The sequence below is a fragment of the Antennarius striatus genome, chromosome 11 (genome assembly GCF_040054535.1).
Source record: "Antennarius striatus isolate MH-2024 chromosome 11, ASM4005453v1, whole genome shotgun sequence".
NCBI lineage: Eukaryota > Metazoa > Chordata > Actinopteri > Lophiiformes > Antennariidae > Antennarius > Antennarius striatus.
Genome location: NC_090786.1, coordinates 4,573,713 through 4,589,840, shown reverse-complemented (window position 1 = coordinate 4,589,840; position 16,128 = coordinate 4,573,713). Strand labels below are relative to the sequence as shown.

The 16,128-nt window shown below is 42.1% G+C and overlaps 3 protein-coding genes across 6 annotated transcripts; 1 reads left to right on the top strand and 2 right to left on the bottom strand.

Moving 5' to 3' along the window:
* Positions 1–1,999: 1,999 nt before the first annotated feature.
* Positions 2,000–7,765, bottom strand: LOC137603688 (mitochondrial adenyl nucleotide antiporter SLC25A24-like). 3 transcript variants are annotated; one of them, XM_068327377.1, is made up of 13 exons: positions 7,586–7,765; positions 6,609–6,694; positions 6,101–6,314; positions 5,558–5,681; positions 5,375–5,462; positions 5,109–5,220; positions 4,700–4,858; positions 4,458–4,610; positions 3,566–3,679; positions 3,271–3,438; positions 3,049–3,196; positions 2,741–2,923; positions 2,000–2,519 (listed from the first exon to the last, which is right to left on the bottom strand). In XM_068327377.1, the coding sequence occupies exons 3-13, from the start codon at positions 6,293–6,295 to the stop codon at positions 2,509–2,511; spliced, it is 1,455 nt and encodes a 484-aa protein (XP_068183478.1). In that variant the 5' UTR covers positions 6,296–6,314; positions 6,609–6,694; positions 7,586–7,765; the 3' UTR covers positions 2,000–2,508. The 3 variants fall into 3 exon arrangements, with proteins under 3 accessions (XP_068183478.1, XP_068183477.1, XP_068183476.1); XM_068327376.1 differs by having other exon boundaries at positions 2,000–2,923; positions 7,528–7,762; XM_068327375.1 differs by having other exon boundaries at positions 2,000–2,923; positions 7,586–7,762.
* Positions 7,766–8,587: 822 nt separating this feature from the next.
* c11h19orf53 (chromosome 11 C19orf53 homolog) lies at positions 8,588–10,430 on the bottom strand. Its single transcript, XM_068327378.1, has 3 exons — positions 10,313–10,430; positions 9,718–9,773; positions 8,588–9,610 (listed from the first exon to the last, which is right to left on the bottom strand). The coding sequence occupies exons 1-3, from the start codon at positions 10,398–10,400 to the stop codon at positions 9,464–9,466; spliced, it is 291 nt and encodes a 96-aa protein (XP_068183479.1). The 5' UTR covers positions 10,401–10,430; the 3' UTR covers positions 8,588–9,463.
* Positions 10,431–12,174: 1,744 nt separating this feature from the next.
* Positions 12,175–15,671, top strand: LOC137603823 (uncharacterized). 2 transcript variants are annotated; one of them, XM_068327618.1, is made up of 7 exons: positions 12,175–12,595; positions 12,785–13,027; positions 13,150–13,359; positions 13,492–13,661; positions 13,739–13,888; positions 14,521–14,693; positions 14,763–15,671. In XM_068327618.1, the coding sequence occupies exons 2-7, from the start codon at positions 12,842–12,844 to the stop codon at positions 15,068–15,070; spliced, it is 1,197 nt and encodes a 398-aa protein (XP_068183719.1). In that variant the 5' UTR covers positions 12,175–12,595; positions 12,785–12,841; the 3' UTR covers positions 15,071–15,671. The 2 variants fall into 2 exon arrangements, with proteins under 2 accessions (XP_068183719.1, XP_068183720.1); XM_068327619.1 differs by having other exon boundaries at positions 12,192–12,595; positions 13,150–13,344; positions 14,763–15,666.
* The last annotated feature ends 457 nt before the right edge of the window (positions 15,672–16,128 follow it).

The window sequence follows — 16,128 nt, the reverse complement described above, 5'->3', positions numbered from 1 at the left end:
ACAAAACAACCACAAAGAAAGAGTGCAAATAGTACCCAGAAGTTTAAATCAACCAACAGAGGGATGAAGAGGTGAGTATCTGGTAGAATGAGTGCACAGATAAAATAGATAAAACAATATGCATCAGGGAGTAAAAATCTCATCAGTGGTCTGATTTGATCCACTCAATAGTGAACAGAACTATTTGTATCAGGCCTTTTTCTCCACTCCAGGATGAGAATTTACACCCAGGAGGAAGAAATTGGAATTTGTTCTGCAGAGGGTAAAACTCATCATTTAAGATTGAGTTAGCTACTCCCCGTAACCGCCTGATATACAGAGACTCTAAGGTGAATTGTGGGTCCCTGATCAGTTTACTCAACAATTTCACAATGTTGTTAAGAGAGTTTCAGCTCTTCAAAGAAAGGATTCCAAACTGTAATACAAAATAAAAAGCCTATATCAATTCCCACTCCACATTGTGTTTTCATCAATGTGGAGTGGGAACACATTTCAGAATCCCTTCTTGCTCATTGCTTCACAATTTATTTTAAATTTCGATACTGGATCGATAATTGTACCAATAGGCTCCGGCAGACCTATGATCCACAAGACGGATAAGCAGCTACAAGAAAATGGATGGATGGATGGTCTAAGCATCTATCTATTTCCTCTCACTCTTTTTTATTCAAATAAAAAAAAAACTACAAGGATAGGATAAGAGAAGCTAAGTGACGGAGCTTCACAACACTGTTCTGTACAGCTGCCCACTGATCCCTAAATCCATTGTGATGGAGGATTTCTGACAGAAACAAAAGGCCATTCGTTATCTTTCTTTTGTCTTCATGTGTTTGGATGCGGATCTATTTAAACATACCGACACAGGGCACATCATCACTTGAATCCAAACAAACAGACTTAAATGTCAAAGCCGCAAACCCAGAATTCTCTCACGCAAAATCAGATTTGAATTGAGGGTGACATTATCACAGGAAATTAAACATTCTGCTGTAATGATGTTGAGCAAAGGCTTCAAGAGGACTGATAAAAGGAAGCCTGGCAACCTCCTCGGAAGTTTCTGTTCACATTCGGTCCACTCTGTGATGGAAATTGTTTTTTTGTTTTTTTTAACAGAGTGGAAAAGTCAGAGAGAAAAAACACGAAAGAGGAGGTGCTGAATATTCAACGCTTAACCACATTATGGTGCATCCATGCTCATTTATGAAAACTGACATACTATCATGTGTGTGCATGAGCATATTTAAATATTTGCTGCTTCCAGAATGTGAAGAGTCAACAGAGCCACCCATAGAGACGGAAAGACTCCCAGTGGTTCTCACGCAATCAGTAAAAACTGCATCAAACTCGCAGAATCCAGCACTAGAGAAAAAGAAGAGCGGGAGAGGATGTATGCGTGTCGTTCCTCTCTGTAACTTAAAAGATGGCTGTCTTTGTTTTTTTTTTAAATCACCATTTCATTGTGAAATCAAATGTGACATCTCAGCATGCTCACTGATGCTCACTGATGAAGTTGAAGGTCTAGCCAGTTTAACCCAGATGATTAACAGTCAGGCCCTCTGCATCAGTCAGCCTGGAACACATTATGGAGGATTTCATTTAGCTCCACGCTAAACTCTGAGGCCTAGTAGTGCGAAAGCCTTTGTCGTGTTAACACAGAACGTGTCTCACTTCATAAAATCCCAAATCTCTTTGCCCTATATTTTACCGAGTCAACATATAGCATTGCCACTGAGGTCGCTGCTCCTTTTAGCTGTTAAAAACATGAAAGGCATCGGCCCATTTTATTTTGATGTTTAGCAAAGCCATAGAGTTTTTAGCTATTACTTTGTGTTGGGGGACTTCAAGGGAGTCCCCCAACACAAAGGGTTAGTTTACTTTATTTTAATACTATAACAAAGACTAAAAATAGATGTTGACAGATAGATGATCGATATAGATATTATCAATGGGTGCTTGTGTTCATTGTTTTGAAATGAAACAAATGACGATGGGATTCGGGTTTGATACGGACAAGGTGTTTTACCTCATTTTTATTACTACTATAACTAAAAGAAAATACTGTAGCTGCAGATCCAAGTGTAAGTCAACAACAGCTTTCATAAGAACAAACTGCTGTTATCTAAAGTTGTGTAAAACTAACAGTCCAGTGACATTTATTTGACATTAGGAGCACCGTGCATTTATTTATCTCTACATTTGATAATAAATACAAACACATCAAAAGTGTAAATTGACTTTAAAACTGATTTCATTTTGTTTTATGATAGAAAGTTCACCTGCACATAGTGCATATACAGAAAATCTAATAAAACGTAACGCTGGACCCTGGAGTGAGTTTTAAAAATAAGAAACAGACAAACACTGTTTCTCTGTCAGAAACTTCCTCCACTGTTTCCCTCTGAAACATTAAGTCTTTTACTCAGAACAAATCCGTCTTTTAACAGATGATTTTTCATCAGCTGTTCAAGTCATCGCTCAGTAGTGAGGGTCATCCATCCTTTATCTTCTCTAGAAACCACCTAGGAGAGAAAAGACATTGAGGAATGTCTGGTTCTGCTCATTCCCAAGCAGGTTTCATGCGAGTCTCATCCGTCCACATTCAAGCACAAGCAGGAGGCTTGCTGATTATCTCGCACACGACTGCCGCCATGCACTGTGATGTCACGTCCTCGTGCACTGCAAACACGTTTCACCCCAAGCCATCAAATCTCCTAGGCCTTCTCTTTTCCGCCCCTCCTACCCTCGAAGTCCACTCCCAGGACTATCCTGGTGTATTCGTAGACCACGTAGGACACGCTCACAGCCGGGATGACTTTCAGCAGGTTGGGGGAAATTCCCCGGTAAAGTCCAGCCACCCCCTCCTGGGTCACGATGCTGTGAAGCAAGGTCAGCATGGAGGGTTTAGGGACTCCCTTTACTGAAACTGTGGGTCGATAAAAAGACGAGCGTCAGGACAAGTTTTCACGTTAGTGTAGCACATTTGTTCAGATGTGGTGAACGTTGTGTCCCGACACCGATCTATACTAGCAGCACCACAGCCATCCTGACCTTGTGCCTGCATTCTTGTGCGAATCAGAGCCAATGGGTAACTTGCCAACTGTCCACAGGTGCTGGAGACTGCACCGCAGCCGACCAGCACCATGACCCCCGGGTCGGGCAAGCCTTTGTTCCTGTTGAGCCAGGAAAACTTCAGCGTCTGCAGAAAAGAGGCAAGTAGAAGTGAGTCAACACTAAGAGAACACGAACACTGCGTCATGTCACGTTTCTGACCTCATAAACCGCCAAGTCGATGCCAGCATAAGGCACAATGCTCAGCATGTTGGGTAAATAGCCCTTATAGAAGGCGGTGATGCCCTCCCTCTGGAGGATCTGTTTGGCGCAGTCTGCTATTCCTGAGTACTGACCCGTTTTCCTCAGGGTGAGACGAGTCTTCAGAACCTGTGGAAGCAAAGAGATGGACAAGAAGACAGGGATAAAAGAGAAATGGAATGAGTCCCCTTTTCCTCATCATGCATTCAGATAGAATCTAGTTCCAGTTCAGGTGAGTTTATTACCCTGGTATTACCTCCATGGGGTAGATGACGGTCTGAGCTGTCGCTCCGGCCAAAGAGCCGGCCACAAACCTCTCATGAACCCTCAGGTGTCTCTGATCATTCTTGCCTCGCATCACCTTCTTGATCTAAGCATATAGGAGGGAAAAAATAATCAATAGTAATCAATAATCTCAGCCAATCACAAAGAGCTAGCTTAGGTTAGCCAACCAAAAGAGTTCAGTATCTGTTCTATTCAAACGTGACTCTGAGGTGTTTGTTTAAGCTTCACTTTTTAGCCAGTAGGATGAATATTTGTGTGTTTTTATGTTAATGCTGAACGAGTGTAAGAAGTGTGTGTGTTTGGAAAGTGACTGTAGGGATTGGAGAGCTCTCTAGTTTATGTAACCCTTCCTGCCGGTCCAGATCAGGTCTGCTGGTAACATGTACACAAACAGAACAGGAATGTCATCCTCTAGGCCTCGTGAACTGCCTGTTCTACACGGGACCGCTGAGTATAAACATTACAGAAGCGTAAGGGGGGGGCTGTTACGTTCTGCTTCTGAGCTTCTAAACAAGGTAGCAGAAAGGAAAGAGGTGGGATGATTGGACAAACGTAATATATCTGCAATACCTCCACCAAAGACGTGATTTCACATGGATAGTGTGTCAGATTACTCCTCTAGAGGTGGTCAGGCTGACGTGACACAGGTGGAGCCTCCGGTTTTCATGCTAACTTTTCACTGTCGGGCTAGTTTGTGTTAGCTGGAATCTTTTATAGGAATTGTTTTTATTCCCATTCCTTTAAATATTTGACAAGACATTGCACTAGCAAGAAAAGGAACAATAAGATTTTTTTAATATGATTTAATAACTAAATTATTAAAATACAAACAAGAACAAAAGCAGGTCTGATCTCTGCCCCACCTGATCGTATGCTGTGAACTTGATGGCTGTCTCTGGGGCGATTTTAAGGACATTGACTCCATTGCCCCTCCATAATGCCGGCAGCCCTCCTTCTCTCACCATGTACTGGAAACTGCTCCGGACGTTCCCTTTAAAGTCACTGGAACCGTGGACCTGGAATCAGAACAAAAGGCATCAGCAACACATGAAACAATGTTGGTTCTAGATTGATCTGAGAGATGATGTCATAACTCCTCACAGACCTGTCGGAAAACTTTGACACGATCTAAAGGGGCGGTTCCGGTCCGAGCTACGCACCCCGCTGTGACACCGGCCATTAGCTGCCGCCACACGTAACCGGACTTCTTCTCCTCTTCAGAAAACTCATCTGGGACCGTCAGCTGCTCACCGATATCCAGCATCTAGGAGGAGAGAAACGATGATGATGAAGTGGAAGAGATGCGCAGTCAGTCAGAGGAGAAAACCGTCTAATAAATCACTCTCTTTCCTCCAGAACCCAGTTCTTTTTATTGAACGTCATGTAATCAATGAGGCATCGATTGTTTCGTGTTTCACTCTTTACTGGATTAATGTTTTAAAGCAGAAGCTTCGGTTCTGTGTGACTAAAACCAACGGTGTGGTTCTTTTAGCCATCCCAGCGTGAGACTTTACCAGTGATCGTTTCCAGTAACGCGCCACGTCCTCCATGTTACTGAGAGGGTTGAACAGGAAGTAGTCGCGCCACTCGCCCCAGTCGACGGTCATGGTGCCGTCTTTGTCCATTCTGAGCAGCAAACACACAAAGAAGATCAGACGCTCATGGAATCAGAGGGTAACAGCAAAAATCTGACCGATCCCTTCATGTTAAGGACAACCAAAGCTAACTGAAACGACACACAATTTTTATAAATATAAAAACTACAGCAGTGCGAGCAGACCTTTGCAAAATCCTAGTGGCGTCCCGAAGGCTGATGTTCACGCCGATGGAGCGCAGAGAGTGTTGGATCTCTGACGCATCGATCCGTCCTGCAGAGATCCACAAACACATAGAAGGATAAACCACAGATTAAAGTTTCAAACGATTCTGGCGTGAATGTTTTCACCGGGGTGAAGCTACTAACCATCTTTGTTGGTGTCTAAACTACGAAACACAATTTTCAGCTGTTTCTCGTTGGTGCGAAGATACTGCACAAACTCTTCAAAGTCCAGTGTGCCATCCTGGTTCGTGTCCCCGACCTTCACGATCTGAAAATACCAACAAACACACCAGCTACTATCAGACGTGGCTTGTTTAAACTGGGAATACCAGGCTGTTGGGTTAATTATGATGATTTCTACGTATGAGCATCGTCTATCGATGTCTTGTCTACCACAACATTTATTGAAATTTTGTTATGGGATGTGGCTCCAGACTGAAAGGAGGACCAGCAGGAATTCCCAACACAACCAGTAAGGAATGGCCCAGAGGCAGAGACCGACACCCTGGACAGGAATCCACGAGGGAGGAGGGATCAAGTGTAGGACAGACAGAAAGGTTAGAGTTCTCAGCTTACAGAGAACAGATCCTAGTTCAGAAATAGACCTGTGATCTTTAAACACACACACACACTCAGTCGTGTTCACACACAGGTGCGTGTGCGAGACATGAGGGTCTACCGTCTTACCCTCTCAATGGAGCCCCTTGAAAGCCCCCGTCCTGCCAGCCCCGTCCTCAGTTCCCCGATGTCGATGCGTCCGTCTTTGTTGAGGTCCAGCTGGTCGAACAGCTCGGCCCAGAGCTTCTCCCGGTCAGGGTCCGGACCGGGGGCTCTGCTGTCCTGGCAGTGAGCCACAGGGAACCAGGGCCAGTGGGGGCCCATGACTGGAGGCGATCAGGATCTGTTGATCAACCACACTAGTTCTTAATCTGCTGCTTAATCTGCGCCTGAGTCTACAGTATATTTCTGACTGCCTTCATATGAGACATCTGAACACAATAAATATATATATTTATAATATATATTTTTAATATATATAAATTACGCGTCCTTAGAAATTACTGGATAACTGGATGAAACTACCATCAGTATGTCGCAGACACACATTTCCTTCGCCACATCCCCACATGCAGGTGTCCTTGATACCCCCCCCCCCCACAAACACACACACACACACATATACACACACACTAACCTGGCAGGATGACGGTCAAACGATACCCGAACACAAGACCTTGAATGTCATCGTCAACAGTGATGAAGGGGAGCGAAGCCAGGAACCTGACCATGAGGGAGAGTTAAGGACGTCATTGCTGGTCTGGGATGTGTTCACACCGTTTAAATAGTTTCACAACAAACTGTTGAAAACTGAAGCTAAATGATTTGAGGACTGGTTTCACTCAGAATAACACCAGTATTATTAATATCAACACTTTAATTAATAGTAATAAAACTCGTCTTAATAATAACAATTAATGACAATTATGTTAACACTAAAAGTTGTATAAATAATAATAAAATTGGTTTTACTCAGAATAACACTAGTATTAATAATAACGCTTGTTTTACTCAGAATAACATTATATAAATAGTAATAACACTTTTATTAATAGCAGTAAACTAAAAATAACAAAACATATTCACAACAACAGTTTTGTTATTAATGACAATAATAACACTTGTATTAACACATGAAAAATAATAACAGCTATATTAATAATAATAATAATAATAATAATAATAATAATAATGAATAACAATATCACTAATAATAACCCTAATATTACAATTATGTACCTAGAAGAGTTCAGGTCAGTGAGGCCTACAGATAATAATTAATAGCTAATAGAAGCTAACAGATGTTCGAACATCATTTTCAGAAGAACCTGATCGACAGAAGGATGGAAGACAACACGAGGCTATAATCGATATTATGATTCGTATCGATAATCAGCTGATGCGGACACAAGTAAACAAGAAGCAAACACAGCTGCTGATGAGGAGAGTTGTTGTTTTTGTTTACCGACATTTTTTGCAGTGTAGTCGAAACCACCGATGATCAATCGATCGATAGATCGATAGTAACACCACCAGCTCCGCGTTCTTTTCCTGACCTGACATTCTCCGGACGGGGCTCTAATAATAAACCTCCGGGACCTCCTGGAGCCTCACCGTCTTCACGTCCGAACCGAACCGTGTTCGGGTGGAACCGGGACTGGATCGGAGCGTCCTGGAACCTCGCAGCCCCGTCTGGAGTCAGCAGAACCCGGGTCGACCTCCGCCCACCATGATCGCCCTGAGACGGATCGGGAACCTGAAGGCGCGTCTGGTTCAGGAAGCAGGAAGAGGGAGGAACGCTGCGGGCCTCCTCCTCCTCCTCGGTTCTGTATCTCCTGTTATATTGGCAGGATGCGTGTATTAAATGAGGATTGGGTTTGTTTTTAATTGTCATAAGGATAAAATGACGGTACAGATTTACCATAAAGCTGCTGGAGATCAATGAACTCAGTAGATTATTATTATTTTATACCGTCTGCAAAGAAAAACACGTTTTTTCAGACATTAATGTGGATATCACAGTTCATCTTCCAGGCAAGCACAGGTGATTCAACTTGATCCTCTCCTCTGATTGGTCAGCCACTCCTGACGTTTCCACAACGACCAGGTAGGGAACAGAAGAAAGGAAAACCTGCACAGGTCGTTTACTTCTCACCTCATGGTGTTTTATTGTCCTTTCTCTTTGAACACATCCCTCCTTCAGCAGCTCTCTGACTCCACAGGTGAGTGATGTTGTGTTTCGGGTGAAGTTCTCCCATCATCACCCATAATGATCAGAAGGAATAATAATTCGCCAATACAACACTGATCACAAACAGCACAGTTCACATAACAATATTACATGTGATTGGTAAATGTAAAGATCCTCTGGATTATATGTATGATTCAGTAGTTTTCAGAGACATGGCCTATAAAGACACACCTCTAACATTCTTAGTGTCGACTTAACAGCAGCGATCACGTGTTTCTACATTTGTCACCTTCAGAAAACTCCCATGTGTTTACTTTAAACACCAGAGGACACGCCTCAGCTGGAGCTTAACCTCGGTTTTTCAGGCTGATAAACATGATGTTTGAGATATGATGTATAGCATTCTATAAGGAATGACTAAGGACCAGATTTGTTCTGTATTTAATTGTGACATACTTGAGTTATCCAAATAAAGGTCTAATTTTAACAATTTACTGCAATTGGTTAACTACAGCGTAAACTCGCAGACTGGAAAAGACTGGAAGACGAGAGGAACATGGTGGTCGTAAATAGACGCCTTGTAGACACCGGCAGCACAACCTTTGGAATGTGCTTTTATTGTGAAAAGCTGTATCACTTGTTAAATTCAGGTCTTTGAATTGAGTTCAATCACAGAAATTATTTGATAGCTTTACGAATTACAAAACGATAGACGTGGTGGAAAATATGATAAATCTCCTCAAGTTATGTCACTTGTGCCCAAAGGTCAAGCAGAAGACCATAACTTTAAAAAGATCTGTGCAGTCAAGTCTATCCCACTTTAATTAGCATAATATTAGCATGTTAGAAGGCTCAGATCTCTGCATTAATCAGATCTGAGTCAAATAAGACTGTTTAAATATTTATGATGTACAGAGAGCAGATTTTAAGTGTATATTTGTTTTAGAAAAAATATTTATAATAGTTTATTTTAGAACATCAAACATTACAAGAGACTTCTAATCATTTCATTTTAAGCTTTGTGGAAAGATATTAAAAATACCTGAAGGTGGGGAAAACTTAAAGTAAAATCAAATCAAGCTCTGTGGTATCAACTGTTCTCTTATCTGTTTGTTTGCAATGAGACGGCTTGATGTTTTCTACATCCTCGAGTCAGTTGAGACACGGGACTCTAAACCCAACAGGGCAGCCAGCGTGTATTTTAAGTCTGAGTTGTGGCGCTGATGAAGTCCTCTGATCCCGTTCATGTGTCTCGTTTTGAACGGCCTCAGGTCTGCCGGTGTGTGGTTGTACATCAGGTCCTATTTGGAGCTTGTTCCTGAACGGCCCGCTGCCGGGTTGACTTTCGCTTCAGACCCTTTAATAACATTCAGTGGCTTGTGGAGGGATGAGCTCGCCTTCTGAGTCACCTCTTGCTCAATCTTGTTCCTGATGGCGACCTCCAGACCCTTCAGTGAACATCAGAGGAGGTCAGTGAACTCTACTGTTAACATTTTTTTTCAGACTGAAACATCTGGACAGGTGAAGTTGACACTATGATACTGTCATTCCTTACCTTCTTCAGCTTCTGTTGCTGAACCACTTGAGCCTTTTTTGGTGCAATGATCCTCCCTTAGAAAAGAAAAATACACTTTAAAACATGGTGACCTGAAATTCGTTTCATTTTTTCCATTTTATATTATTGCTTTCTGCTTGTTTGTTGCTTTGACAAACATGCTTCCATTTTATTGTTCATGTAACTTCAATGGAAGTTTAATGCTTCCATTAAACCTCAAATTCCAACCAATAAAGGTTATCTAACATCATCTTTTACTAATCTGCATTGCTGTTTCAGAAAAAAAACAACTTATAGACACAAATAGAGCAGCACTAACGTGGTTAAGGCCGATATATCAGAATTACAATTTCATATTTGAATACTTTATGCCAGTTTCAACTCCACTTTTTTTCTTTTGTGTAATTAAAGATGAGCCATTCATTATAAACTTAGTTTCGGAGTACAGTTTTTATGTAACCATAATTAAGTCAAAGTAAATATTCAAACACGACTCACTGAGTGTTTCCGTACAGTCACGTGTCGAGTTATTTAAAATAATCCCCAAGTTTTGTTAATGACTCTTCACGTAACACGACAGATTAATAATCTATACCTCCTTTCTTGGGTCCTTTATGTTTGTTTTGCTGTTTTTTGGGGGCTCCTGGCCGCTGGGCTTTAAACTTCTGTGAACCTTGCGCCATTGTTGTTTTTAACCGGAAGAAGAAGGTTCTTCTTCGTTGTTTCTAATATGGTTAATTTCCCCTTTATCGCCCTCTACAGGAGAACCAGTGAAGAGCTAGTATAATGCAGTGTGGTTGAGACAAAAACACTGTTTCACTGAAAGAAAATTCTTGTACTTCATGATTAAAGGTCAAAACATTATATTAAATGCATGTATTTTTGATTCCAGTTTTAAGATTTTCTCACATTACAAAATAAACCCTGAACAAGTGATTATCAGCAACAATAACATACATGCACTTAAAGAGGTCATCTGCACAACATTATGGTAAGTGCAAGGCACATTAATCACCACAATTATTTACAAGCTTCTGTTGTAATTAGTTAAATTAATAGAAACAACTTCTGTCAAGAAGCACTTCAATTTTTACAATATTTTTTTTTTGCATGTGTCAGGTTGGGTGAACAACTTTTTAAAAACTGTCATGTTGTTGCTTAAAGGCATGGCAAAAAACAAATAGCATTGTGTAGAAACAATTCAGTGGCCACCCACCATACTAATCTTAAATATAGATTACTCTGGCAAGCTGAAAGCACTGCCACAAATGATGTCACACAAAAGGGACCAAGATACTAACATGAGTTTGATATGGAGAACTTTTTCAGATCTTTTCCTGCAGCCTGTCTTTTACACATGTGACTAAAACAGTTTCTTTGTGAGAAGAACTTTGATCTGTATAGAAAGTGAAGGATGAAGTGAGCTGCTATTCTAAATGAAGTACTGTACCTGGACACACTGGGTACTCAGTTATTATCAGTGACATTTATCTTTTCTGAGGGTTTTCTTTGAATTCCTCAGTGGCCCTTCATTGCTATCTTATGTGAATGAAGGTGATGAGGGCAGTGTGTGGTCAGAGGGCTGTTAAGCTGGCATACTTGAGTATTATGAGCCCAGATTGTCTCATAACATTAGAGAGTGATTCAAACACAAACGAAAGTGCTATCTTAACAGCTCATCCAGGTTCTTCCTGGTGTTCTACACACTCCCTTCTAATGAAGTGGAGACAGGGTGAGCTGCAACAGCGTCTGAAGGCAGCAGTAAATCAAAAGGTTGCATTAACAGTCGCTCCATGACACTTTCTCCACTGAACAGTGTGATGGCAGTCTGACTACAGGAAATAAAGCAGGCTGAAGGGAAGCCTAGGGGCTTGCTGTCTCTCTATAACTATCATCAGGCCACACCTGTAAGGCAGTGTGTGGTGAGGGGTCCTAGGTTGGACCTGTGACATCTGACGCAGCAGGTAATCCGGCATCACCCTGAAAAATCCAACACGCTGCACTATGACTCACAAAATCTGGGAATCACAAGAGATATCAACATGAGTTCAATTTCCATTTCAGCAATGAACACTATCAGACAAGGTAAAAAATACCCTATAGTAGAAGTACTAACAACCCAAAACTCAGATGCTTTCCTGAAGTGATCACACTAAGAAAAACAGCAAATAGTATAATAATAATAATAATAATAATAATAATAATAATAATAATAATAATAAGGTAGTCACAGACTGTAACATCGCGTGACATCCCTGAATTCAAAATTTTTTCCTGACCTACTGGCACAGGTCAAAGATCAAAGCTAGTGCCTTGACCTACTTTCATAGATCATATCACTAGCTTTGATCTATGGTCTTACTCACACTGACCTCCCTTTCTTTATCCAGTTCCTGAGTGTACAAAAGTTGAAATTTGACCTTTGACCTTCATCCGCTTTGCCACCCGAGTAATGTGCTTTTTTGTTTAATCTTTTTATCTGCAACGGTTGCGAAGATATTTGGTGGACTAACGAACGGACAGACGGGCGGACAAACACACAAACACTGACATTTACAATACATCACCACCTTGAAGCGGGACGTAATAATACTAGTTAAAGATTCTCCATGCACCAACAACTGTCAGGAAAAGAAAAAACCTAAATTTACAGAAATTACAGCAGATGCAGTTCCACATCATTGCCACTAGGAGGCAATCTAAGTTTTACAGCAGAGCTGGCGCCTGTCGCTGTGTTGTCTTGGCTGAACTCGTCGCAGCGTCAGGAAGAGGCGAAGCTGCCCATATAAACAACTCACTACAGAAACAAATGAGACGAGGCTAAAGTTCCAGGGGAAAGTTAGTCATACATGTTATGGCGTTCTTTAGGAAGCATTTGGTAAGTGTTAGCCTGTCTTTATGATGACTTAAATATATTTCTGTCGCGTGTCTACCAGGATGTGCGTTGTAACCTTTAAAAATAAACAAATCACAGTGTAATTAAACACCCGTTATCATCATCGTTATCATTCATCAGAAATTATTTTCTTAAGTTTTGTTCTTGTGCTGTATATTTCTTTTCTCTCAGACGCTGTCGTAGATTTAAAGTATTTATTGGTTCGTCATCACGCCCAGAAATTTCACTATGGGCCAGTTGTTCTCCTCAGAAGAAGAGCTAAACCGAACGAGGGCTGCTATTGGTTCTCTCCTCTATGACGCCATGTTGGAGGGCGGTGCCGTACCCAATTTAGGAGTCGTTCACCCTCTCCTCTTAGCCAATCACGATGAACAATTTGACTCGGGGGCGTACCTCCAGTCCCAGCTGAAACAGGTGAATGAGTTTTAAAAGAAAGTGTGAAGAGATCCTCCAAGGACCATCAGAACAATAATTGCTCATTTTTTATTTGGGATGGATAGTGAAAAGTTTTTCCCAATTAATTTCTCCTCATCCAGCTGCAGGGCACCATTGGGAGCAGGGCACCCGCCTACCTGAAGGATCTGATTGGCCGACTGACAACCTTCTCTGATGAGCCCCGTTTGGCTGGCCTTGTGGGATTAGTGGTTTCTATGGTGATGGATTTGGTCTACACATCATCAAAACAGCCATCAGGTGTGAAAGGGAAGTCAGAGGGGTCATCATCGTGCCAGGTAAAGTCCTTGAGGGTAAATGATGTTTGTATATAAATTCAAATATTTAACTTTTATGAATAAAAACTGCATTATATATATATATATATATATATATATATATATATATATTACAGCTTGAAAAGATGTTACTATCTCTACCTTAAGCATAGAGTCTGGAAGCTCCAGGAGGTGATGGAGGAGTACCTCAAGCGCTGTAGGATCAACCTTAGTGAAGAAAGCAAGCTGATCCAGGACTCCATCAGGCTCGAGGCCCAGCTCAGCCTCACCCTCACGCAGCTGAAGACTTGTCTGCTGGGGGGGGACTGTGACTCAGGGTGAGGAAAATTCAGCGGATTATGAAGCAAACAGCAGGGGTCTCAGTCGGTTTCTTTATGTCTGTGTGATCCTTCAGGTCTCTGAGGCACTGGGCCAGTGGAGCAGCATTTCACGCCCAGATGTTGCTTCACCTGGCTGACCTTGAGGGGAAGGAAGAGCCCCTGACAGCAAAGGCAGCACTGGAGCAATACAAGGAAGACCTGACCCAGATCATACCTGCTTACAGGTAACAAAGTCCATCCAGCAATCTGCCAATCAAAGATAATTTAGGTCAGCATCACTTTGAAATAGCTTGATATTGTGCCCAATTGGTTCCTACCAATTGCATTTACTCATTTGGATCAGTAACTGGACCGACGAGGGTCATAAATATGGAATGAGTCCAATCATTAATGACCTCTGTGTGAATATAAAACACAAACGTGTGGATAGAAGCGGATGATGATTCCGAGCGGTGCGTCTAATTGACTGTCGATGTTCTGGCACAGCTGGAGGATGTGCATAGATGGCGTTTAGTATACATTTATGGCTCAGAATACAGTCCGATAACAAAGGTGAGGTGTTTCTGAGGCTGTGCAGTCAGACGGCAAACATCCATCCTGCAGAGGAGTGTCATAAATCATACTGGCAATGAAAGGCTCGGCCACACAGGCCCGGCTGTCTGCTCCCCTGCTGCTCCAGGTCTGAATGCCAAAATAAAAGCTGTCAGAAATCTGTTCTCCTGAACTTTCAGCTTACATTTATTCTTCCTGTTTCATCAGGGGACACATTCACAGATGAATGAGTCAGCTAAAACAAAACAAAAAAAAGACATGAATTGACATAAATTTTATGTTATTTCCCAAATCTTCATTATAGGCTTTATAAGACTCGCACAGTGTGTGTGGTGAAATGTCGAGGAGGCCCTCTGGAATCATTCGACCCTTTTGGTGAGAACCTGGATGAGGGATCCATGACAGGACTTGCTGTGACAGACAGAGAGTTGGGAAAGAGTGCGGTCATCCCGCTCTCCGCCTTGGCGGCCGAGACAGGTAGTCATTTCTGGAAATTAACCAAGAAAGCTTTTTTTCCTCATTGAAGTTATACGTTGATTTCAACAGGGACAAGAAGCGCCTCTGGAACTGAATCTTCATCCATGAACTTGGACCTGATCACCTCGGATCAGTACGCCCAGGCATACCTGGACCATTTGTTCTCTGATAAGGGGCCTGTAGCACAGCTGGAGGACTACTTTATCAAATCTAATGACGTCCTGCGAAAGCTAAGCCCTCACCCCGGCTGTGAGAACAAGACTGGGGTCAGACATCAGTCACGACTGCATAATGGAGCGCCTCTCAGGGATGGTAGAGAGGGCAGAAGTGGAGTCGACGTGGGAACCGATGAGAAACAGGATGAAGCAGAAAGTTGAGGAAGAGAAGTAAAGATGGAGGAACCAGAGCAGAGAAAAACATATTTATAACCATGTATTGATGAGTCGCAGCTAGATGAGCGCCTCACAGAGCAACAAGCACACAAAACCCACAAAGAGACGAAAGGAAAATAAAATTCTAACACTGTCTTCACTACGTATCTGACTTTTTTCTGAGACGACCGACTGTGTCCTCCACCTGCAGCAAAGCATTATGTGACGAGTGACAGGACGAGCTGGCACTTCCTGTTAAGTGTTTCTCACTTAGCCATGCGACAGGTGGGCGACCAGCTAGATGCAGAGCTGGCAGTGTGTGAACCTGGGACAAAGAGTGTGCATGTGTTTGTGTGTGTGTGTGTGTCCCATTAGACAAATCGGTCGTTCAGGGTACCCAAAATGAAAATTTGAACCACCAACTGCCTGTTTTGAGAACAATGACATTCTGACTGCACCATCATTTGTACATAATTGTTTATCAAATCAAGTGATAAGGTTTTAACGAAAAGATGAAGATGTGTGCGTGTGTGACACGAGATGGTGATGTCTGTGGTGCATAGTGGGAAGTATTCATATTTCCTGTTTCAATAAAAGTTTCTGTGATTCTATGGATGATAAAGTTTTCACCTGCCCTCAGGTGCAGCTCTTGACGGATGATTTTACATTTTTTTCATTCTAAGTGAATAAAACTGAGAATAACACTTGAAGAAAAACTGATGTCAGGTAGGTGAGAAATATGTGATAATAAGGATGGCGGCACAGACTGAAAAAGCGCCGTATGAGTGTGTGATGATTTCTGTGTGTGTGTGTCGGGTCAAAGCTGCCGTCGATTAGTAACACCTCACAGCCCCAATCACTTATCTGTACTCCGCTAATGCTGTCTGATTGCTGTTCTTACTCTCACTCTTTCTCCTTCTTCTTGTTGCTCTCTGTCCCCCCCACCCCATTTCTTCTTCCACTGGCTGTCAGATTAGTGTGATATTCAGGGAAATTAAAATCTGATTTTGCCCACGTGCATATCTCGAAAGGAGATTACCTGGCATAAAGAGACTTAAAATAGC